Source organism: Daktulosphaira vitifoliae, unplaced genomic scaffold (genome assembly GCF_025091365.1).
Source record: "Daktulosphaira vitifoliae isolate Bord-2020 unplaced genomic scaffold, ASM2509136v1 Scaffold_1, whole genome shotgun sequence".
NCBI classification, from domain to species: domain Eukaryota; kingdom Metazoa; phylum Arthropoda; class Insecta; order Hemiptera; family Phylloxeridae; genus Daktulosphaira; species Daktulosphaira vitifoliae.
In genome coordinates this window covers 11,929,290-11,953,820 of record NW_026099572.1, presented here as the reverse complement: position 1 = coordinate 11,953,820, position 24,531 = coordinate 11,929,290, and the positions used below count along the sequence as shown (strand labels likewise).

Sequence of the window (24,531 nt, the reverse complement as noted above, 5' to 3'; positions counted from 1 at the left end):
ATTAGCCGGGGAGTTGGGTTTTAAAATTCAGAAAATATGTATATATTATTTCATAACTTTATTTTTTAAGGTGGAGAAAATTATAGATCCTCAAAAAAATATGTTCAAAATTAATTCATGCCTTTAAATATACTATTTAAAAAATACCTCTAACTTAGGACAGATAAATATCTATTAAATTTTTGTTGTATAAATCTACATCTCTAGTGAAATGTTTAAAAGTTTTGTTAAGAAGTATAAAATATTTGTCCACAAAAATTAAAAGACCAAATTTGTGAAATATTTAATTGCCTCAAGTTAGTATGTCTCCCAAAGTTGGTCTATTTGACGGTAGAACAAGTATAGATATAATTTGAACTGTATACATGTTGCAATTTTATTTTGGAAACATTTTCTATTGAAAATATAAATAAATTTATGAATATTATGTATTTGTCAATGTGATAGCAGATGGTCGATAAATTAATAATAAACATAGTTGTGAGATGTTATTTTTTAATATTTTGGCCTTGGGCGTTCTCTTCATGGGGAAATACAGATCATACTTAACTTCTCTAAAAAAAATTATATGGTGAAGATGTATATATTTTTTTTTTTTGTGAAGATATTGTAAAGTATTTCTATCAATTTTTTTGTATGTAATAAACTATTTATAATTTATATTTTGCTATACAATGGTACTTTTGTCTTATCATCACGTGAACGACTTTTTTATACTTAATTAATTTAGCCTCATACCGACAATGGTTATGTATAAAACTTAAAAAATATAAAATACCATTTCAATTAAACTGAGTAACTAAATTATCATAAATTAATTAAATTAGTTGAAAAATAAATATAATGTTAATTTACCTGTATATTTTATTAATTTCACATAATTTATTACTACTTATATTTCATCAATAACTGTTTTGAAATATTGACTTCTTCTAGATGGTAATTATAATTCGTACATTTATCAATAAAAGATTTTTGTGAATTGAATTAGTCAATATTACTGTCAGTGTTTATGATTACATGAATGATAGTTGCATTATATATAAAGTTAAAAAGTAAATTAAAAAAATTGCTGCTGGTTGTTGACAAAATAAAAGAATGGATTATTTTTTTAAGACGTGTCTTGCATATAAAACTGTTGGTAGCGGAAGCGGGAGCCATTATAGAATGTTGGGCGAAAGAGTTGAATTTTAAAATTAACGCTTTATATAAACAGTCTTTTCTGTATGTTAAATTATTATTATTGCTTAGTGTTTTGTGGTGGCGTTTGGTTGATAGTTGTGTTGTATAGATAATTTGTAATTAGTTTTTAAATTAAATTTCTAGTTATTTTAATGAAATATAAAACATTTTTTTTATCGAAGTAAAATATTTGTATTAATGAAAATTAATCATTTCAAAAATTATAATTTGTTCTTTCATAGATTGAGTAAATACGTGGGTTGGAGGAGGCAAGATGAGGCAAAGCTGTAGTAATTGCATTGTGCAAAGTTTAAATTACAGCTATGGATCATCAGGCCACTTCTGTCTGCGATAATAATCATCAAATTAGATTATCTGTTAAGTTAATTATTTAGCTTCTCAGCTTTGGCTGAAATCTATTTTATTTATTGTTCATTTTTTCTGAATTGTATACAATAATAAATCTTTGTGTTTCCATAAACTAATATATTTTCAATTAATTTTTTTAAGAAATTTTTTAACGAATCGGTGGCGGATTTACGCGGGATGGTCGAGAGGGTATGGACCCTTTCTAGACATCGATATTATTATAGTATATGTATAGCAAGATTCTGATAAGTATTTTAGTAAATTTTATTCTTTAAAAATCCTTTCCCTTAGAAAAATATTGAATATTCGATACTGTAATAATCAAATATCTAAATATACTTATTATTATTTAGATTCAATTCTTAAAATATTATACAGCATTTGGTTTAGATGTTATATAGTTGTAATTATAGTATTATTGACTACAAGCAGTTAAAAAAAAATACAAATATTGAATTAAATCAAATTTACATAAGTGGCAAAAATTAAATTTTACAAGAAAAAACTTCATTTTTTCAAATAATTTCAAAAAGGTCTAAGAAAACTGAATTACAAAATTTAGTTGAAATATTTTAGTCAAGAGGATATTTGGTAAAATTTAATCAATAAAATAGCCAACTTTATAGGATTATTTTTAATATTGTAGTTATTTGTTATCAAATTATACAGTGATTTATTTTTCTTTCCATTCATTAATCCAGACTTTATTTAATTAAAAAATGAAATGAATTATAAATTGGAATTTAGTTGCAATAATTTTTCAAAAAATAATTTATGGTAAAATTATATTTTTGTTGAGATTTACCAGAAATAAATTTGTTATCAATGTTGTATATAGGTGCAAGTAGGAGATGCTTAAAAAACATTATTTTATTACTTATTATTATTTATTAAACTAAATATTATTTATAAATAAAAAAAATAATATAAATACTAAAACAAATTTATTAAATTTTAAGTATTTTTGAATATTATTTGAAAATTAATATTTTTAAATTAGTTAATTATTGTTTTTTAATTATGGATACAATCATTCTTGAAAAGATGATTCAAAATTATCTATCCAAAGAATGTTTATTTCAACTTTCAAAGAGCTAAGTCTATTTTTTTTATTATGCTAAAACCTACCAATCTTCATTTAATTTTTTTTGTATTTAACAATGTACTCCTTACATAAGGAACAGTTAAATGAAACAAACATTATTCGTTGTCCTCAGTTATTAATTGGTAATAAAAATTTTCCTGATTATAGTTTCCTTATACGTATATTATTTTTAGTAAAAGGGTGTAAATAATTTATCCTTGTAGTGTCAAATATTTGTCACGAAATTTTTTAATGTTGGTAACGCTGTAATCATAGGAATTTCACCCTACCTTTATTTGACGGATAATCATATCTGTTTATTGTTTATTATTGTTAAGAAAAATTACTTCTATTTTATTATTATTCACTGAGTAAAATCATTTCAAGAATATTTATTTATTTAATACATAATAAAATTGAGTAGACTTATTTAAATTGTATGCAGTTATTTGTTATAAAATTTCTGTATAATGTTGTAAATATAATTTTAATTCACTCCATAATTATCGGATTTTTGTAATATGTACCTATTTTTTGTTGTACATTTAATGTGTTTAAAACTTATTCATAGTTTATTATTACTGCAATAATCTTATTAAAGTACTAAAATTATTTATTGTATATGTTGTTATACCTTAAATTGCAACAATCCATTGTTCAAATTTCTATTGTAGAAGATATAAATTATAAAATAACGAGTAAGTAGTTAGTTAAGTATGATTTAAAAAAATTGTTTTCAAAAATGAATTTTGTTATAATAAATGTGGTTTAAATTGTTAAAAAAATTCTATTATTTAAGTAGCTAGATAATATACAAGTCATTGAAATTTAATGAACCAGCATATTTTTGGATTTTATAAAAATTATATTAATAATTTGTTTGGGGTTTCTTTTAGATACATGTTTTTCTGAATTCATCTGTTATAAATTTCTTTTTATGATCATCCCTTGTAAGTGAGTCAACTTTTTTTTTCAAATAGAAACAAACATAATTAGCTAGCTTATTTATTAGATAACGATCTAATTAAAATCATTAAGAGAAAATTGATAACAACTTTTGAACCAGTATTTTAGAAGTTATTAACAATTTAAAGTAATTTATGATGATAAGGTGGGAAGCTGCTATATTAATTTTCATCACTAAACATTAATTGGTCTAAATCTTCATCTCTCCTAATTGTATTAATGTTAATAACCTTTGAAACGCTGGTTCAAAAGTCGTTACTGACCTAATAATTATGTGTATTGCCATTTTAAAAGTTGGTATGCTTATACAGTATAAGGGATGAACTTAAAAAATACTTCATGTTTGATAAATCGAGAAAAACGTATATCTCAAAGAAACCTTCAATAAAGTGATCAATATTATTTTACAAAAATCTGCCGGTTCATTAAATTTTGATGATTCTTTCATATATGGATATAAATTATTGTGTTTAATATAGATAATAGATTAGTAAAGAATGATTATGTAAGAATGAGAATTGATTAAAAAAATTAATATATATTTCATTATGACAAATATTTTTTATTTATAAAATATCTTTTTTTTCATATTTTTTCAGACATTATCTATAAAGAACACAAAGAGAAGTTCTTGATCTTTTTCAAGTTTAAAGGAAAATAACTAAAAATGTCTCTTTATTCAGGTAACATATATAAATAAAAAAAATAGTGTAAATATGATGTATAGCTATAATAAATAATAAATGAAATCTGAACTACTTTTTATTAATGTATAAATAGGAAATTTTTATTAACATATTCATTTCATAATTGAGTTTTTATTATTTAGTGCCTTGTCCCTGTAATGTTTTAAAAATATTTGTCAGATTTACTAGAGTTAATGTAAGAAAAAAATTCTCAGTTTATGCTTTTGAAAAAAAAAAAATTAAACATGTTATGTACTTCAGATTTATAAATGATTGATTTATGATTGGTTAATTGGTCAAGTAGTTTAACCATTTTTTTTCGTATTAAAGTTATGATAAACGTGGATAATATTGAAGTAAATTAAATATTATGTAAATTATTTTTATTATGGTACATATAATAAATATCCAAATATTAAAATCCATGAAAACTTATTCTTGTCTAAACTCAATAAAATTTCTGGTTAGTAATTGTAAAAAATTATATTAAGTGCCTCTTGAAAAATCCTATTTTTAGAATTGCACAACTTGACTTATTAACTAATTTTTAAATAGTATATATATATTATTATAATTGATCAGTTTTAAGTTACTTATAATTAAATTAATTTTATGGGGCATAATGGATTTATGAACTAAATCAAAAACTCAAAGAGTATATTAGCATATAATTTTTTAAATTGTTACAGATATGTCTGCTGCTCTATCTATATTGACAGAAATAAAATCTTTAGTGAATGAATCAGGAAATGAAAAGTTAAAAGCTAATACCAATAATGATTTACAACTTCTAATTTCAGTATTTCAAAATCCAATAATTAAAACTATTGCTTCTGTTCAAGTACTTAATTGTTTTTTAGTAACAATTTAGTTAATGATTATATTATATATATATTTTAGGATTCTGTAGCAGAACTCAGTTGTCAACTTCAAGAACATCCATCCTTATTACCAATTGATTTTGATATATCACCTGTTACTGGTCAGTTAGTATTAAGTTTACCATCAGAATCTACTTTATATAATAGTGTTCCAGAAGATTTAGATCAACGTGTCCCCAAGTTGTCTAATAGTTCATCAACTGAAAGTTCTTCAACTACTTCTAAGGTTATAAATTTTAAGATTAAATAAAAATCTTATGCTAGAATTAAAATGACTAAAATCGAACACTTATTATATATATAAAAAAATGTCTTATATAGACAATATACGTTAACTGACAATTATTCAATAAAAGGTTGGAGTATATGAGTGGGTATTACTATTTTTACCATTAGACATTTCTTGTGTCACATTTTTCTCCTTCTACTTAGGTGTAAAAATGTTATTTTATAAAGTATTGGTCTAAAAATAATCAACCAATTATTTTATATTATGTAAGCTCGTTAAATGTATATGTTGCCGTTAAAAAAAATAAAGTTATTACACCTATAAAGTGTAAAGGATAAACTAAAAAAGTACTTAAAAATTGATAAATCGAAAAGTAAATGTAACTAAAATCAACCAAAGAAAATATTTTCCTGTCTATTTTTATTTTGTAAGTATTTAAATAAACAGACAACCCTAAATTATGTAAATATAATGATTAATTATCTATAAATAACCTAATATAAAGTGTGTATTCTGCTTATATATAATTTTGTGACAGTAAATATTCACTTTAATGCATCTTTTTTTCTAGATTTCACATATATTTATTGTCTTAAAATTATCATCATTAGAATGTTTAACTTCTAACGTATCTGTAGCTTTCATTAAAAGTTTTCATTAAACCAATATATAATGATATTTCTTTTCATAGAGACAAGGCCCAAGGACATAATAATATTTAAGCTACTATGTTTTTAATATTAGTCTGTTAATCTGTTTTACATAATAATTTGATCGAAAATAGTCTTTTTAAATTTTAAAAATATTTTTATTTTTGTGAAAGTTCATGCAAGTTATTATTGTAGAACATACAAAGTCATATTGATTTATTTTAGGAGAGTAAATCATTTATCAAAGATATATCTACCAATTTAGTACCAATCACTACACAATCTTATGCATTAGAATTTCAAAAAGCAGTCGAAGAAGCATCAAAGGGACGTAAAATACATAATGTTCAGGTAAACACTATTTTACAAATATGAAGGTAATAATTTTTAAGCAAATTGTGTTAAGGCTTACTCTATATAAAGTCTACTTATTTTTATTAATTTTAATTTTATTTGAACTTATACTAAAATTATATCTTGCTTATCTGTTTGTTAAAATTGATTTTTCTTGAAATTAGCTTTTTAAACCAGAAGGTTGCAGTTTGGGATTTAGTGTTGTGGGATTAAGAAGTGAAGAAAAAGGTGAACTAGGAATTTTTGTCCAAGAAATTCAACAAAATGGAATTGCTGCACGGTAATAAACATTTCTAAAATACTATTATATTATTATATTATACCAATATTTATTTTTGCTACCTTATTAAATCTATTTTCTTAAAGAGTAATTTGATTTATGGCAGTTATAGATGATTTTTCTATAATTAATATTTATCATTGATTTTTAACATTAATGGTGGTGGTTTTCATGATTTAATATTTTTATGATTGTAAAATGTATAAATAATTAAATTTTTATCTATATTAATACTTAGAAATAAATAAAATGAAGGGGCTAATGATCTTACAAAGTCATAAAAATTTTTTTTTTTAGTTTTAAATTAATACTTATAATATAATTTTGATTTTAAAATTAATGACGAGTGATAAATTTCTATGATACTTTTATTTATAATTTTTAAGTTATTGTGTATTAGTCAATCTGTCTGAATTTTTTAATAATTAGGTTTCAAAATTGATCAATAGGTTAATTGTAATATATATTATAAAATAATCTAAAATTGTTTTTTTAATATATGCTTACCACTTCAAAATATTTTTTAACAACACTTATAATTCTTGATATTAATCTTTAAAATAATTAGAATACAACCCTGTTATTCTATCCAAAGTGGTCCATAATATTTTGATATACTAAATATTTTGTTCCATTTTTTTTTTTGATAATATATGTATACTAAGACTACATTAAAACCATATTTATTTTTTCAAATTCTCAAAATAGCTGTTTTTTTAGTGCTTTTATTACAATAACATTTAATGCAATAGTAACATTTTTAGTACTTATTGAGTTGAAAGTATTTTAATATATATATATTTATTATTATTATTATTAATATATATTTATTATATAAAAGAGTATGTAGCATGGGTAGTACAGCTTATACTGTTATATACAGAGTGATTATGATTAGATCAACTTTCTATATACATAGTTGATGCATATATAAATGTTAATTCGCAACATAAATTATCATACTTTAAATGTTGAAAAACAATTAGTTAACAGTTAATCTAATTCCTTGTATATTGTACATGTATTTTAATTCAAATATTAAAAGTTTTAAAGTGTTATATCTAATAACGAGTTGAAGTTATATTAAAAATTGTCATTTACTATTAAAAAACAAAACTCAAACATTTTATTAAATTCAAATTATATATGCCCTACAAAAAACAAAGTTGACACTCTTACTATGCAAAAAGGATTAACTTAAAAAGTATTACATAGCTAATAATTCAAGAACAATATATAATAAAAAAAATGTTTCAAACTTGTTTCTATTCTGCTAGTAATTGATTGGGTCATAATAAAAAAAAATCTCTCAGTATACAACAGTATGAGTTGTATCCACCAACACTACATAAAAAATCTTTTTGGATTGGGCTGTTCCAAGTATTATAAATTAAGAGTCATAGGAGAATTTAGTAGTAAATCATTTTTTTCTATTTTGTTTTGCTTTAACTGTAGTATCAAGTAATGAAACCATTGAGTGAAGAATATTTTTATCTTGCTATTACTAAAATATCTATTTTTGTTTTATTATCTAAGGAATTATAATTTATAATTTTTTTTATTTGCTCTCCTGAAAATTTACTAAAATAGATTATCCTTGTTGTTTTTTCCCTTGTAGCCTTTTTGTATTTTTATAAAAATAGTGTTATCTATGCACTAATAACTTTATCATGTATATTTTAAGTTTAATTGCGGGGTTATTTTATTTTGACATAGAGAGGAAATATTGAAATTAAAAAAAAAAAAATGCAATTTATTATAATTTTGGAATTTTACCAATAAATGTTGTAGTAAATATGTTTTGGTCATGTCAGCCAAGTTTTAACTATAATTGAATATCTTGTTTATGAGGAATTTCTCTCCATTACTTTTTCAATTTTTAATGTATAATTAAATTTTTTTATTATTTAAAATTTTATTTTTCTGCGTATCTAAGTATTAATATATTTAGCTGAAAAAAAAATGTTAAAATATCAAATACTTGGTAATTCTAGAAACAATTTATGTTGATAGCATCAAATTTTATTTGATTTCAATTATCTATCTAGATAACCTGTGAATGCTAAAATATTATAACTATAGAGAAGATTTAATGTGTTGTATTAGTCTTGTTATTCTACTTGTTGAAATATTAAACATCTAGTTTTATGGTTTTAGATCGATTACTATAGTTTCTAACTATGCAAACTGTAAGTGTGTATGGTTTTCTTTTGCAGGTTACTAATATAACAAAAATGTATATGTCGATGCGCTATATGATAAAATAACAGTGATTATATATTTATAATGAATTTGTATACTCTAAACGATATTTTTCAAAGCATAAGTATCCAGTTGGAGTGTTAAATAAATGATTTAATATTTATTAACTGGGTTGGTGGCTTTGTTATTCTCGTTAAAACTAAACAACATGTACCAGCATATTTATAGATCTCGCATCGTTCTTTACACTGCCGTCCATAGCGCAGGCTTTTGGTAGTCGATCCCCAGAGGGCGGGCTTGTTGAAGTTGTGGTAAACAGGGTTTGGGAAAGCTTTCAATCATTACGTTTTTGCGTTAATGCTTAGTTACCCGCGCCGTATTGATACTCCGATTACTTATTAATGTTGTAGGCTGTTTTATTTATTTTTTACCGTCTCGTTTGTAAGATATTCGGAAAAAACGGGGTCTGTTTTTGTGCATAGTTAATAATTTTCACACTAGATTTTAAAGTTTATCTTATTTGTTTAAATTATAAAAAATGGTTGAACTTAAAATTACTACTAAAAGAAATAAACGATATTTTATTAATATACCATTGATATTGCAACAAATAGTAAGTAATCATGTGTTATTTGGCGTTAGGTATGAAATATGATATATTTTAACTATTTTAGTATAATTAATAGTGTTTTATTTTTGAGAACTTTTCTAAGAAATTATTTTTGTATTATGTTTTTAAGATAAAGAATCTTTTATCTCTGGACGCTTGTAGGATAATAATTTCTCATGTATTTTCAAATCACAATATTGATAAAAAATTTTCAACAAATTTTGTCATAACAATCGACGGAATAAATAAAAATATTATATTAATTATCTAGACATAAGGCACACAATACTTTATTTAGTTTAAATTAAGGTATATTATTATAGCATCTAATTTACCTCTTCTACAAAAATTTTAGCCATTGTTAACCGTTGCATATCATAATTAAAATGGATTCCCAATATAATACGTTATATGATGAGAATATTACTTTTTTTCGTTTTAGAGGGGATAATATAATTTTTTCATAATTGTAGATGCCCAATAAACAAAACCCTATCTATGCTACTGCTTTGTGCATGTGCAAGGGGCAATGAAGACCGGACCTCATTCCTCCTGACCTTTTGACTGTATTGTTTTAGTCGCTATCCCGTTGATTAAAAATATTTGTTATTCAACCATTAATATGTAGAAGAAGTTATCTATAATAAAAATTGATCACTTGTAGCCAATTTTATTTAGAAGTTATCTACTTTAATTATAATTTTGATAAACTTTTTGTTTCGATATTTTATAATTAATTAATAATATTTTTTATAAATACAATGGCAAAACTAATCTACTTGTAATATAGAGGATACAAAATTTATTTTAGCGTGTGTCACGACTTACTGGTAATAAAAATTTAAATATATATGTATCTACGTACCCGTTTACTATTATATTTAATACAAAAAATCTTTGAATTAAAATGAAACAATGTGATATACCACATTATATTATTGTGATGTATCAATATTAAATGGAACTTTCCACTCCCTCACATAAGCTATACTTTTTAGGAGTGGTCACTTTGTGTTTATATTTTATGTATTATACAAAAATATATTTTTGTGGAAAATATTTATTTATTATTATAAATCCATTCTGAAGACGTTGTGTCTTTAACTAAGTTGGTTCTCCAATTTCATATAGAAATAAACTGCTTATCAGATATACGGTTGAGACGTATTTAGGACGACAAGAAGGTTTTTGGCTAAGGGGGTGAAATTGCCGAAGATGTTTTTGACGTTTGAATGATATAAGATATATAGTTATTAATAGTATAGTATATACACATTTATTTCACTTATGATATTAAAAAATCATATCATAATAGTATGATTTTAAATTCGATGTAACGAAAAATACTAAAATAGTAAGTCTCTTGATATAAAATATCAACCTTTGAGAATTAAATTGTTTCCTTAGAATTAGAAATGTGTGATCAAGTTTTATAATATGAATTTTATATTTAATGGTAAAAACAGTGATTCTTAAATTTTTCTGATCAACGCTATTAGTGGTGTACGCAGAATTTTTCAATGGAGAAGAAGGCTAAGAACCTTTTGTTTTTGCTAATCACCTAATATTTAATTGTGCCAAAGTCAAACACTAATTATAATAATAATCGTCCAATGTGAAGACTATTATCTTAGTGGTTCCCTTGCTTATGCCACTGAATTTTATGAGAACATTAAAAAATGTGCCTCAAAAAATTTGACGTATTTTAGAATCCTAGCTACTCTAAGCTGTTCTTGTTTATAGAAGTGTAACCGTTACAAATAATAATTAATGGAGAAAACGCCAATTTGCTTTAGGGTATTATGAAGAATTTTGAATAAATTTTCGATCTCAGTTTATAGAGTAATTTATTAAGGCACGTAGCAAATTTTTTATTTTAGGAAATGTATCTGAAATATATTTTCACTGTTTAGGCATACTATTTAGCTATGCCTTATAAAAATAATATCATTTGGAAAAATGGGAGAGGTTCAGATACTTAAATATGCGCGCATATATGTATAAATAAATAATCTCATTGAGTCATCTTATGAATGTAGTTCTTAAGATAAAATTCTGAGGTACTAAAAATACTGTGGAATTGTTGAGATTAGTTAGGCATTGGTGGTTTCTACAAGACACTAAAATGTGATAATTTTTAAATATTAATGATAAAATCATAAGAGGTATAAAAATGTTTTTTCACAACATTAAATTAAAAACAAGGCATACTATTTATTTTTTTTTAAATTAAATTTTCAAGGTGAACGTCATTCTTAATTCAATTATGTTTGGTACTCTTATTTTCCTTCATAATGGTGTAAAATTTTTAAGTTGATCAAGAGTTTATTTTTTTTATTAAATATGTGTTGATATTCTTATATAGTGTTCAGTAAGTAAGGAAACAGGTCAATTGTTACTAACAATGAGAACAATAGAAACACATTTTCTTACTTACTGAACACCCTATATAAATTAACTAAATACATAGTTACATTAGTTTACAGTTGGTAAAATTAACATTTTTATGATATTAAAATTTAGGGAGGGAGGACTTCATGAAGGTGACCAAATTATTGCTATCGATGGCCAACCATTGGACACTAATGTGTCTCACCAACAAGCTATTGGAATACTGCAACAAGCCCGTGGGCTTGTTCAGTTGGTCGTAGCGCGTCCTCTGACTCCACCTCCAATACCATCCTCTCAACCATCTACTAATATGGTAATAAATCATTTACTTTAAACTAAGTTTTTATATGAATAAAAATAATAGTTACTTTAATATTTTTTAATCCATTATTTAATCCATTATTTAAAAAAAAAGTTAAACAATATGTGCATTCTATTTTAGTTAAACACTGAATGGGCACAAGTTGAAGTTATTGAGCTTCTTAATGATGGCTCAGGATTAGGATTTGGTATAATTGGTGGTAGAAGCACTGGCGTTGTTGTAAAGACAATTCTTCCTGGTGGAGTAGCTGATAGAGTAATTTTTTCTTTCTTTTTTGTTTTTTTTGTTTTTATTATATTTTTGTAATTAAGGATGGAAGACTACAAAGTGGTGATCATATATTGCAAATTGGAGAAGTTAATCTCAGAGGAATGGGAAGTGAACAGGTTGCTGCTGTACTCAGACAATCAGGCAGTCAAGTTCGTTTAGTTGTTGCACGACCAATAGAATCTAGTGCTATTGATATTATTCAAGTATAATAAACATTTTATAGTTTTACTGAGCTCATTGTTTTAGTAATTAATTTGTTTTTTGCTGTATAGTATATTTGTTAGGGTACTTATATGACCCTAATTTTTTCTATTTAATTTATATAGTTATTTCTTATAACTTATTAAATTTTATAATAACTTAAATAATTTATAAATATATAATAAAAATTGATCACTTGTGGCTAATTAATTAATTTAAATTTTACTGTTAGAATTTAAGCTGTTCAGCTCCTATAGTACCAACTAAAATGTTAGGAGACGCTGAAGAACTTGATCGTCATTTAGTACAACATGGTTACCCTGAAGTTGCAACTTATACTCAAGATTATTTTTTTCAAAATATTCCAAATGTATGAAAAAAATTTATAATTTATATTTATTTATTTATTTATAAAACATTATGCTGATTACAGGAAAATAATTTGTTGATTAATGATATACCAAGTTCATTACCTATTCTAACTATGGATATGGTACCTCCTGATAGCATTACAACACTACCAGAAACGGATTCATTTACAGTTCAGTTGAAAAAAGACTCTCATGGATTAGGTATAACTATTGCAGGTTATGTTTGTGAAAAAGGTTAGTCAATTATTTTTTCTTACAGTTAACTTTTAGTGTATAATCATTTATATGTTTTGTAGAGGAGCTATCAGGAATATTTGTTAAAAGTATAAGTGAAGGAAGTGCTGCTGATTTATGTAAAAAAATTCAAGTTAATGATCGTATAGTTGAGGTTGATGGGACTTCGTTACAAGGATTTACCAATCATGAAGCAGTTGAAGTTTTAAGGTCTACAGGTCAAGTAGTATCATTACGTTTAGAACGTTATTTAAGAGGTCCTAAATTTGAACAATTGCAAGTGGCAATTGCTGCGTCAGAAATGAAACCTAACACAAATAGTACAACTGCATCACCATCATTAATGTCTTTACCTAGATTTCCCATTACTGTAAGTTAGAATCTTAACTTAAGCTTATAAAAACCTATTTTTTATTTTAATTTTTTATATTTCAAGGATGGTGATAGTACAGCAGAAATTGAAGTAGAAAGTGAATCAGGTGCTACATTAGAGGCTGATATATTAGATGGGGTTGAGGATGAAACGGCTGAAGAAATAAATTTTGCTGATAGTCAAACATGTGAAGGAGGACTAAAACCTGAAACTATGAAAAATATAAAAAATAAATGGAATGAAATTGTTGGAAACAATGTAGAAATAGTTGTGAGTTATAATTTACTAATTTAATACCAATATTAGATAGTTTTATAATTTTAATTTCTAATGTATAAAATTTTATTGATTTTATTAAGATTGGTCAACTAAAAAAGTTTAGTGAAGGTGGCGGTTTGGGTATTAGTCTGGAAGGTACAGTAGATGTAGAAAATGGCATGGAAGTCAGGCCACATCATTACATTCGTTCAGTATTGCCAGAAGGACCTGTTGGAAAAAATGGGTGTCTTCGATCTGGTGATGAGTTACTAGAAGTTAATGGACATCGTTTACTGGGAAGAAACCATATGGAAGTTGTGGCAATTTTAAAGGAGTTGCCAATGAATGTTAGAATGATATGTGCTAGACGTTCAGATGAACAACAGTTACCACACCATTATTTGACTGATATTTCTGAAGACCGTGCTGCTTTTGCTGCTAAAGTAAACAAAAAACACAATGTTTATAAATTGATAATATTATTTTCTCATTTCATTTATTTTAAGATAGGTATTATAACAATTTTTTATTGTGTATTTAGAATGCTTTGGGAGGAAGTCTTCAAAACTTAATGCCTGCCACAGATAGATTAGTAAAAGCTAAATCTGATGGGTCATTAGCTAGTACTGGAACAGCAGGATGTTCAGAATCAAGCAGGCTTAGATCTCGATCTCTTGAACCTCTAACTGGACTTGCTATGTGGTCATCACAACCTCAACTTATTGAGCTTATGAAAGGAGAACGTGGTCTTGGCTTTTCAATTTTAGATTATCAAGTATATTTAGTGATTATTTTCATTTAAAATTTTAAGTAAAAACCAATTTTTTTCCAGGATCCTATGAATCCAAGTGAAACTGTTATTGTTATTCGTTCTTTGGTACCTGGAGGCGTGGCCCAAAATGATGGTCGTTTAATTCCTGGAGATCGTCTTTTACGAGTAAATGACATATGTTTGGAAAATGCATCTTTAGATCAAGCTGTTCAAGCATTGAAAGGTGCCCCCAAAGGTGTTGTACAAATTGCCGTTGCTAAACCATTGCCAATACCAGACAGCAGTAGTCAGGTGAGTTCTCCTTCAGATCAGGCACATGCAGACGAGTCATTTACTCAGCGTCGTGGGGAATTCTACAATGATGTCGATCAGGAGTCATCTGTTCAACAGTTGGCATCTATTCTGCTCAAGTCGGAGAGCTTCTAATTTTAATCATAGCGTTTTATCACGACAGTAAAACATTTTCATGCATTATAATGATGAATTTTATCTATCTAATATCATTTAATTCTAATTATTCATACTTAATATTTCTTTTAATCCTTCTATGTTTTACTCAAATAACATTTTACTCCTTTCATAGAAATGATTTTTAATGACATTATTTCCAAAGTTACATCAAATTTTATATTGACAATTTATTATTTTATATTTTATTTTAGTCAAGTATTTTAAGTGAAATTCATAAGTCCATAGGACTTTTAATTTAGAAGAATAAAAATAATTACTAAGGAAATATAGACAAAATAATTAATTGAGTGAACTCTTTAATTTTATGGTGTATTAGTAACAAAAATAATCTTATATTTTATTTAAAAATTATTAGTTAAATATTGTTTATTTTATGAAAAATTGCACTTAATTTCTACTGATGTATGTTAAAAGAAGATTAATAATTTCAATTTTTTATTTTTATAGAACTGTCATGATAAATATTGTGCCTTATTAATTTATAAAACACCCAAACAAAGTATTATTTTTAAATTTTTTACAAATTTTTATTTTTAGGGTATAAGGTTATACTTTTAGATATTACAATCAATTTCCCTGTCATTTAAATAGTATCCATTTGTGTAGTGAAAAAACACAACTGCCAATCCATGTCGCCGCTCTTAAACTCATTTTAGTTTAATATTTCTTCTTTTCTAAGTTTAGTATAATTAATTAGACACATTTCTTTTTTTTTTTTTTGTTATATTGTTTTATTTTTATTAAATGTAATTTTTTGAAGAAAAATAATAACTGCGTTTTTATTATATATTATTTACATTAGTCAATAAAAACACAAATAGTCTAAAACCATGGTTACATTGCCATAGGTTAAAAAGAAAAATCAAAAGATTTATATTTTAAATATTTATATTACAAAAGGCAATGTGGTTCATGGATGGCGCATTTGTGTTTTTGTTGCTCTCCTTCATAATAATTCCTTTTCTGTTATATACTTGTATAAAGTTCGTTTAATAAATTTTTTACAGAAATAGACGAATGTGTTTCTATATTTACTTTACAATCAATTTTACTTATCAAATTTCTTATTTTTTAAATACTTTTCTGAATATATTATTCTGTCTGGTATACAAATATATGATTTGTGACCATGATGTTCACGATACTTGAGCTCCTTCTTTTTTTAGGACGATAGCTCAGATGAGAAAAATTTGAGTAATAATATCGAAGAAGATGACTTCGAAGATTGTTGTTCATCGTATAATAATCCAAAATCACCAGTAATAATCAAGGAATCAAAGGCAAGTATTTTAAAAATAGTTATAACTGATAAGTTTGCAACAATTATTTTATGTTTGAAAGAAAACCGAGTTAGATTTAGCTCTAGTTGTTTTTAGGATTGTGTAGTGGATAAAAAAGGTATCCTACTAGTAAAATTTTATAAATTCAGTTGATCTTTTATTTATGTAGTAAGGCCCTTATGAAAAAAAAATAATTGTTTAATATTTTAAGCAACTATATACAAATAAAGTAACTAAAAGTAGAAGATTATTAAAAAAAAAAATTATTCAGATTATTTTTATTTTATTTAATTTTAATTTTTGTTTAGTCGATAATTAAAGGTTTTGCTGTAAAAAGGATGTAGATCCATTTTTTCTCATCTTAAGAGATAAATTATGTATATTATGTATATTGGCATTGTATGCCGTCTTATTTATTATTTAACAACAAATGCATGTAGAATGTTTTTTCTAATGTTAAAGATTTATATGTTTCTATTCAATATGGGACGTGTAAACCCAAACGCCTTAAAAGTGGAGCTACATTATTTTTGTAAGAAACTCTTCAATTGTTTATATTCAGTGTATTGATATCAGTGGCTTATTTAGAACTTATTTTAGGGAGCGACTTATTTTTTTTTTACTTTGGTAAGTATTCTAGCAAAAATTATATTCTTAAAAAGCAGTGATGACAAAAAAAATTTCTATCTTTTGATAGCACTGATCCAGGGGAAGGGCAATTGCATTTATCGCTCCCTTAAATGATATAAATTATTTGAATTGTATAAAATAAATTGTCCGTCGGTTTTATAATAGTATACATTTTTATTGACTTAAAAAATGCCTAAATATTTATTTAGCGTATAGTAAAAATAACCAACTGATACTAGTTTTAAACTTTAATTTTATTTACCTGGGTAATTGAAAAACAAAAATGAATTCATTGTTATATTAACAAATAATAATACTTTACCAAGAAATAAAAATTATCTTTACATTACAAGTTTTTACCTTGTAATACTTTTGTAGCCAATAATCAAGTTATTAATTCTCAATGTTTAAACAATTTGAAAGTATATCGAATTCTATACAAGTAAAAATATGTTTTAGGATCATTTTAAAATGCTATTAATACAATTTTTATTGCGTGTATGTGCAAACATTTTGTGTAAAGAAAAAATTTAATAAATTGCACACGGTATGTTTTCCTTTAGCCAGACTTTTATTAAGAACTATTTGGAACCGGGAAGGTACTTTGAGTTGGGCCCCATCTCAAGAAAACATCGTATCCATGAAAAAGTGTTGAGCAATAAAAAGGTCAATTTATTGAAAATATGTTTTAGTAGGCTAGTAACATTTAAATTAAGATGGTAGCCACCCCCAGTTCCCCTTAATATAGTTCTGTCTGTAGCTAAAAGAATGGTTTTATATTAAAATACCGTGTTACTTTAGACTACTTGATGCCTATAGTTTTTTTCTAATTATATGGGATCACCTCACGAATAATCTATTAGAGTCTATCTTTTTAATAATTTTGTCTATAGTGAAGTTTATTAATGTTAGTTACTAAGTAACACAATGGATATCTCATTGAATTGTCAAATCAAAAATATTTATATCATACATGTATTAAATATGCAATAATACATTAATAATTTCACGTGAAAATATTAAATTGTGTAAATAAAAATTGTAAATACACTTTTACAAACGAACAAAAAAGAAAAAATATGTGTACAATATTGAATACTACCCCCCCCCCTTAATTTCTATCCAATTTATATTTATACGCGTATTTTATTTTCAAACAATGGAAAATGTATTTTTTATAATCAAAAATAAATCGTTCATATGTTGAATATTGTGACTTGATAGTTTTTTTTATAAAAACTTGTGTAATTATTTTTATTTAAAAACTAATTATTTATTAATATTTGTTAAAATTCAAACTCCATAATATTTTTATTCATTAAAAAAAAAAATATTAACTGTGATATCTTTTAATATATTATACCAATATTAATTTTAATAAGAGTAAATAAAACGAATTTTTAATATTACAAATGCGAAAATATTTTCCATTAATTAAATAATGATTTCCTGTGTATTGTGCTTATTATTTAAAAATAATATTTTAAGTATCTTTTATTTTTTTAGAATAAACGTTTTAGTTAAATGAATAATTAATACATTATAAAAAGTCATCAGAGACAAAAATAAAATTTTAATACTTTATTTTCGCTTACAACATTGACGTGTTTATTTATAGTGGCGCCTTAAACGTATTTTGGCACTTGGTACTCATTGAATCGGCATAACAGTGATGTATGTTGAAAACATCACTATATATAAGTTTTTGTACGTTAGTATGGAATTTAAATAGATAACTTTAATAGTAGAAATATATTATTGAAAAATATTTTTATATATAAATATACTGTAGCAAAACTTATTTAAAATATAGTAAATATAAATATTTCAATAATATTCTTTGGCAAAAAAAAAAAATAGAACGATTGAAAAATTATTTGTTGACAGAATTATAACTCAATAAGAGGATTCTCCTAAATCATTATCTAAATATAATGTAATTTTCACTCAGTAAAATTCTCTTTAGAAGTTAAAACTAGTTAGTTGTATTGATTCATAAGTACCCACTTTAATTGTGTGCGTTTCTTTTGTGAAATAGAATGATGATGCCGAAATCATTGTGAAAGATCCAAAGAGTACTGAAAGGAAATCGCCTGACCATTCGTTGTGTGGCGTACAGAAGATTGCAGTGGAAAAGGATTCATTACCACTGGGCTTATGTTTGCGTAAACGTTCTTTTAGTGAACAAGTGGGATTAGAAGTGGAGAGCTTGTATGGTGCGGCTGAAAGGGACCGTAGACTTAAAGTTGGCGACATAGTTGTATCAGTGAACAATGAATCGCTCAAGTACGTGTCACCTGCCCAAGTGAAGACCATCTTGTCTAGAGCTAACTTACTCACGGGACCCATATCGTAAGTGGAAGCCATACGAGAAATAATATATAAATATATCTGTATATATGATAAACCTTTTGTAATCCAATTAATATGCTGGCATAATGAGATTATCAGTTGTAAAAAATCGATAATAGTTTTATTTTACATTGTTATTGCAGTGTGAAATTTATACCCGCTGAATTGTTGAAAGATAGCATCAAAGTATCCCGAAGTAAAACTGTACCCAACATATCTTTACGAAGTCCTAGGTAAGATTAATTAAATATTTATTAATCTTTATTTAAATTTAATTTATATTTTCAATTTTATACGTAGTGCTTTGTTTTTATTAATTAATTTTAATTTATAAAACGATTTTCGCTGCATTTTTCTATGATTTTTCCTTAGCTTCAGCTGTAACATTAAAAATAATATTGAATGTATTTTGTTTTATCATATTATCGCCGATTAATGGCTTCGAGTAAAACAATATTTTTTCTTTGTTTCGATGAAAAGTGTTATTTGGTTAAACGACTATCGTAAAAATTCAATGTTCATCATTAAATCAAAATTAATATGATAAAATAATCGATTCATTTTAACATCGTTAAAACTTCAAAATAGAAACTAGTTTGTTATATAATACCTTAAAGCAAATTAATTTGTTATACATTTTTCTTCGTATGCTCAAAGGATTCTACCAGTTTATTATAGGTGAGACGAAATGTATAAAACAATAATAATGTTTTTATAGACACTCATTAAGCAAATATTTGTTAGATTTATTCTATTAAAAAGTCACTTACGCCTAAAATGCCGCCAATGATAATCGCACCTATTAGTCTCTTAAATACGGTCTACTAATACCTAAATTAGTAAATTATTATATTAAGTTATTAGAATATCGAAACGTAGCCAGTATAATTTAGTGTATTGTTCTTAGAATTAAATGTTTGGAATTTAATACACGTTGTATTTTTAAACATAAATGGTTATTTCTATAATTCAACAATATTTTAAACATTACAAATTTGTAGTTCTACACATTTTTTATTTATTCTTATCAATTATAATTAAAGCATATTTTATCATACAATTTCTTCTACTCTCCTTCAGTTTTCTTCCAAATATTTGTGATCGGTGGTCATGTACATTCAATAAAAAACTGTTATGAATAACTTTTACTATTTTGAACAATTTAATTAGGTCAATCTACCACGCCCATGTAAATCACCTCATACGATTGATAGAGGGATAACTAAAGTTTTCTGATTTTTTTCTCGGAAAAAATAAAACATATTAATAAATAATAATACAAAATCATTTTTCTGTAAAAATGATGCGTTTGTTAAGGTAATACAATTCGATAATTTACACTGGATAGAAATGTATAATTATTTTAGCAATCCGTATATAAAATTAACAGTTTATATAATTTACACTTTAAAGTTTGTATTTTGTGTTCATTAATATAGATTGAGCTTTACATATTAATTAGACTAGACTCATGTAAATTTGACATAATTTACTATACGTTTACAGAATTTATAGTTAAAATTTAATACGCATACGCCAAGTATAATTGGTTTTTAAATAGTAGTAGAGACGAGAATCCTTGGGGATTTACCCAAGCGAATAATTCTCGTTTTGAGGTATAGTTATTTTTCGCAACCAAGAAGTAAAAAACGTTATTAGATTTTATATTAAAAAACTCTGCAAATGTTAACATTTAAATTTAGATTTTATTACTTATTTCATCAGGTCTCTTGAGATTTTGTTATATGGTAAAAGTGAAACGATTTTCAAATTTCTACCTTTTATTTATCTTTTTTTGTGCTATAACTATTGAATATATCACAAAGAAAAGTTTTCCTTTATAATTTAAATTCATTGTATGAAATTTATTTTTCGTTAGTTTACTGAAATTGAACTTATGTATATTGTATCTTCAATGTACAATAAGAACAAAAACATCATTAATTTTTTGTAGTTCAAGAGATTAAAAAAAAAGTTAGATTTCATATTGCATGTTTTATTTTATTGTAATTTAGCGATTTATTCTAATTAGTCTTACTAAAATTATTAAATGTTAAAAAAACCTGTCATGTAGTGTTAATACTTGTTTCGTGAAACAGATCACCATTTGTTGAGTTTCAAGTCAAAGAAGACTGTGATTCTTTTCAAAAGAAGCACCTCAAGACAAAATCTTCTAAACGATTAGGTACATCGTCAAAGTCCAAGTCAGAATGTACGTTATGCACTAAATGTCATTCAGTGCAACGCACTAACAGCTGGAATGATATAGTGCCATTGAACGACGTTAGTTTTGAGAACGTCATCAACTATTACAAGGTATTCAATACCAGCGATGAATATGTTTGCGCTAAATTTACTAGCGACCAGTTCATAAAAAAGTTGGATGAGAAGTTGCTAGAAGAGTCGGAGAGGTTGTCTGAGCTCACTCAAAGCGTATCTGCTGGTTCATTACTAACTTCGCCCGATGACGACCTTGACGGACAACTTTTAGCAGAAACTGAAACTCTCCAGAGACTTACTCAGAATCAGGAAACATATCCTTCGTCTAGTCAGCCGTTTTTACAAGATAACTATAATTTACTTAGATTAGGCAGCGAAGATTTTGGTTGTTTCAATGGTCCACCCACTCGGATTTACCGGTTTCCCAGTACTGGTGTAGCGCTGGACAGAAACGACCCAACCACCGCATTCACCATGACGGTTACAACTGGCCAACAATCGCTGTTGGCCAAACACTGGGGTCCTCAGCGCGAGGTGGTAGTTCACAGGGATTCCAACAATAGTCTGGGAATAAGTATTGTTGGTGGAAAGGTTGGTATTCGTTTATCGCGAAACCGAAGAATTAATTTAATAATAAACACAAATTTTAGGTTGACTTTTTCAACAGTGCTGATACCAATAATAAAAGTACTGCCGTTTCAGGGATTTTTGTAAAAAACGTTCTTCCCCATAGTGTTGCTAGTCAACTAAAGGTTAAACTAAAATTAGCTGCTATTATTATATTGAAATATGTTAACAACTCGATGTGTTTTGATATTGACAGACGGGCGATAGAATTTTGGAAGTTAATGGGATCAGTCTAAGGTATTCTAATCACGAGCAAGCAGTTGAAGTTATTCGTTCCGCCAAAAATCCCGTCGTTTTCCTTGTGCAGTCATTAGTATATTGGGTAACGTTATTCATTGCTTTAGCTGAAATATTCATATTTTATCTGTAAAAATCAACTACAGTTCATTTTACCCTAAAAATATTCAAAATTCTCTCCAAAAAATTGTATTCTTTTGAATGACTTATTTGTTAAATTACGATAAAACACTAAAAAAGTTAATCAAAAGAAATAACACCGTTTTCTGTATTTTAAAGTTAAATTTAATAAAATAAAATTGTTAGTGTGTTTAATTTTGCACTAAATTTTCTATCACGTTCAGGGCCGTCCTGAAAGGTCGATGTGAGAGTGTCGTTAACATACCCCCCACTTGTCAAAATGTAATTGTTCTTATGGGCAATTTTTTAATATAACAGAATGTTACCAAAAAATGATTATTACAAACAAGGTTGCACGATTAAAAAAAATATTCAATCGGGAAATATAAATTTTACACCCCCTCCATATTTTTAGCTGAAGGACGGCCCTGATCTTGTTTTGTTGTGCTATTCAAAACAAATTTATTTCCTTTTATTGGTGAAATCTCTAAAATGAGAAATATAGGCAAATACATTATTAGAGTTTAATTTTTAAAAACATATATTCCATCGAATTTTATTATACTTGATAGAGATCAATAAAAAAATTACGCTGAAATCCAGATCGTTGTACTAATATTCTAAGATAAAAATGATCACTTTTTATTTGAGTTAAAAATGAAATTTTTTTAATATTGTAATTACTGACACATATTTGTCTAGTTGTAAAAAATGTTATGAAAACTAACAACTTTTAATTGTTTTTAGATAAAAATTATTAATAATTACTTTGTTCTTTTTTATTACAGTCAGATAGTGAACAAAATATTAACTCATCTTCATCGTGTTCATCTATTATGGATGAATCTTCCTCAGTCAACCAGACAATTCCAGTCAAACCCGGTAGCGTTAAAAATGTAAGCTTAAAATATGATAATTATAAACACTTAAAATACTTACATAAGAACTCTTATTTAGAGAATATCATCTTGGCAACAGAAAAGTATTGAACATTTGGAAGAACCCCTTCAAGAAAATCAGGAAAAAAGAAAAAGTTCTCTAGCTGCTATCAAAAAAGCTTTATCGTCATTTGACAGTTCAAAATCAATAGCGTCAAATAAAAGCGAAGAAAGTGAAGAAGAAGATAATAGAGATAATGAAGGTCGCATTAGGATTCATTCAGGTCAAGAGGTAAAGATGTAAAAATTATTTAAAAAACTGAAATTTCAATGCTAAAATTATTGGATGAAATTAATAAAAGTAATAATAAAAGAGTTTAAGCTAAGAATAGTATCTAATTAAATATTGCAATTTTGTTATTAATAATTTGATTATAAATAATGGCGAAAGAAGTGAGTTGGCGCCTCCTCTTTGATTCGCGCTTGCTCTTAATAATTAACCAAAAGACATTAATCAGTGTTTTAAATGAATTAAAAACAGATACTGATTTTGAATTGTAATGTTTTTTGTCTGATGTATTATAGTTGGCCGTGCTAACTATATTTAATTAAATGCAATACTGATTTGAAACTATAGTTTTAATATTTAATTTATTTTAGATAATGAGATCAAGCGCAGGAAACGTTAAAAGATCAAAAGCCGAGATCGATGCAGACCCGGAGCAAGAAGATGAATTTGGTTACACATTAAGTAAGTGTTTATCTTTCATTATATAAATTAATAAATCTATCATTGGTTCATTTGACGGGCGAATAATTCTGTATATAATTAAGCTGTTAGTTCATTGGAAAAGATCCAGCTCTTATTTGTTAACTCATAACATTTTATGTGAAATGGCAATAATTATGTTGTACTATAGAGTTTACTCAGTTGTATAAACGTAAATAGAAAATCGTGTCCGTTGTGATTATTTTAGGATTTGTAGGCGTGTGATACATAGTTTTAAATGTCGTCGATATTGAAGTTTTCT

The 24,531-nt window shown here is 25.7% G+C and overlaps 1 protein-coding gene across 1 annotated transcript in view; it reads left to right on the top strand.

The window, feature by feature from the left end:
* The first annotated feature begins 3,061 nt into the window (after positions 1-3,061).
* Positions 3,062-24,531, top strand: part of LOC126893561 (multiple PDZ domain protein-like) — a 54,345-nt gene continuing 32,875 nt past the window's right edge. The window contains exons 1-25 of the mRNA XM_050663883.1: positions 3,062-3,333; positions 4,201-4,284; positions 4,977-5,128; positions 5,188-5,394; positions 6,273-6,398; positions 6,566-6,681; positions 12,017-12,197; positions 12,327-12,461; positions 12,518-12,679; positions 12,910-13,047; positions 13,111-13,282; positions 13,345-13,652; positions 13,719-13,925; positions 14,015-14,356; positions 14,455-14,688; positions 14,746-14,976; positions 16,323-16,436; positions 19,105-19,418; positions 19,562-19,651; positions 21,518-22,229; positions 22,289-22,390; positions 22,462-22,587; positions 23,411-23,518; positions 23,580-23,792; positions 24,161-24,251. Coding sequence (XP_050519840.1) covers positions 4,269-4,284; positions 4,977-5,128; positions 5,188-5,394; positions 6,273-6,398; positions 6,566-6,681; positions 12,017-12,197; positions 12,327-12,461; positions 12,518-12,679; positions 12,910-13,047; positions 13,111-13,282; positions 13,345-13,652; positions 13,719-13,925; positions 14,015-14,356; positions 14,455-14,688; positions 14,746-14,976; positions 16,323-16,436; positions 19,105-19,418; positions 19,562-19,651; positions 21,518-22,229; positions 22,289-22,390; positions 22,462-22,587; positions 23,411-23,518; positions 23,580-23,792; positions 24,161-24,251 — 4,597 coding nt within the window. The 5' untranslated portion in view covers positions 3,062-3,333; positions 4,201-4,268. The remainder of the gene's footprint in view (positions 3,334-4,200; positions 4,285-4,976; positions 5,129-5,187; positions 5,395-6,272; positions 6,399-6,565; positions 6,682-12,016; positions 12,198-12,326; positions 12,462-12,517; positions 12,680-12,909; positions 13,048-13,110; positions 13,283-13,344; positions 13,653-13,718; positions 13,926-14,014; positions 14,357-14,454; positions 14,689-14,745; positions 14,977-16,322; positions 16,437-19,104; positions 19,419-19,561; positions 19,652-21,517; positions 22,230-22,288; positions 22,391-22,461; positions 22,588-23,410; positions 23,519-23,579; positions 23,793-24,160; positions 24,252-24,531) is intronic.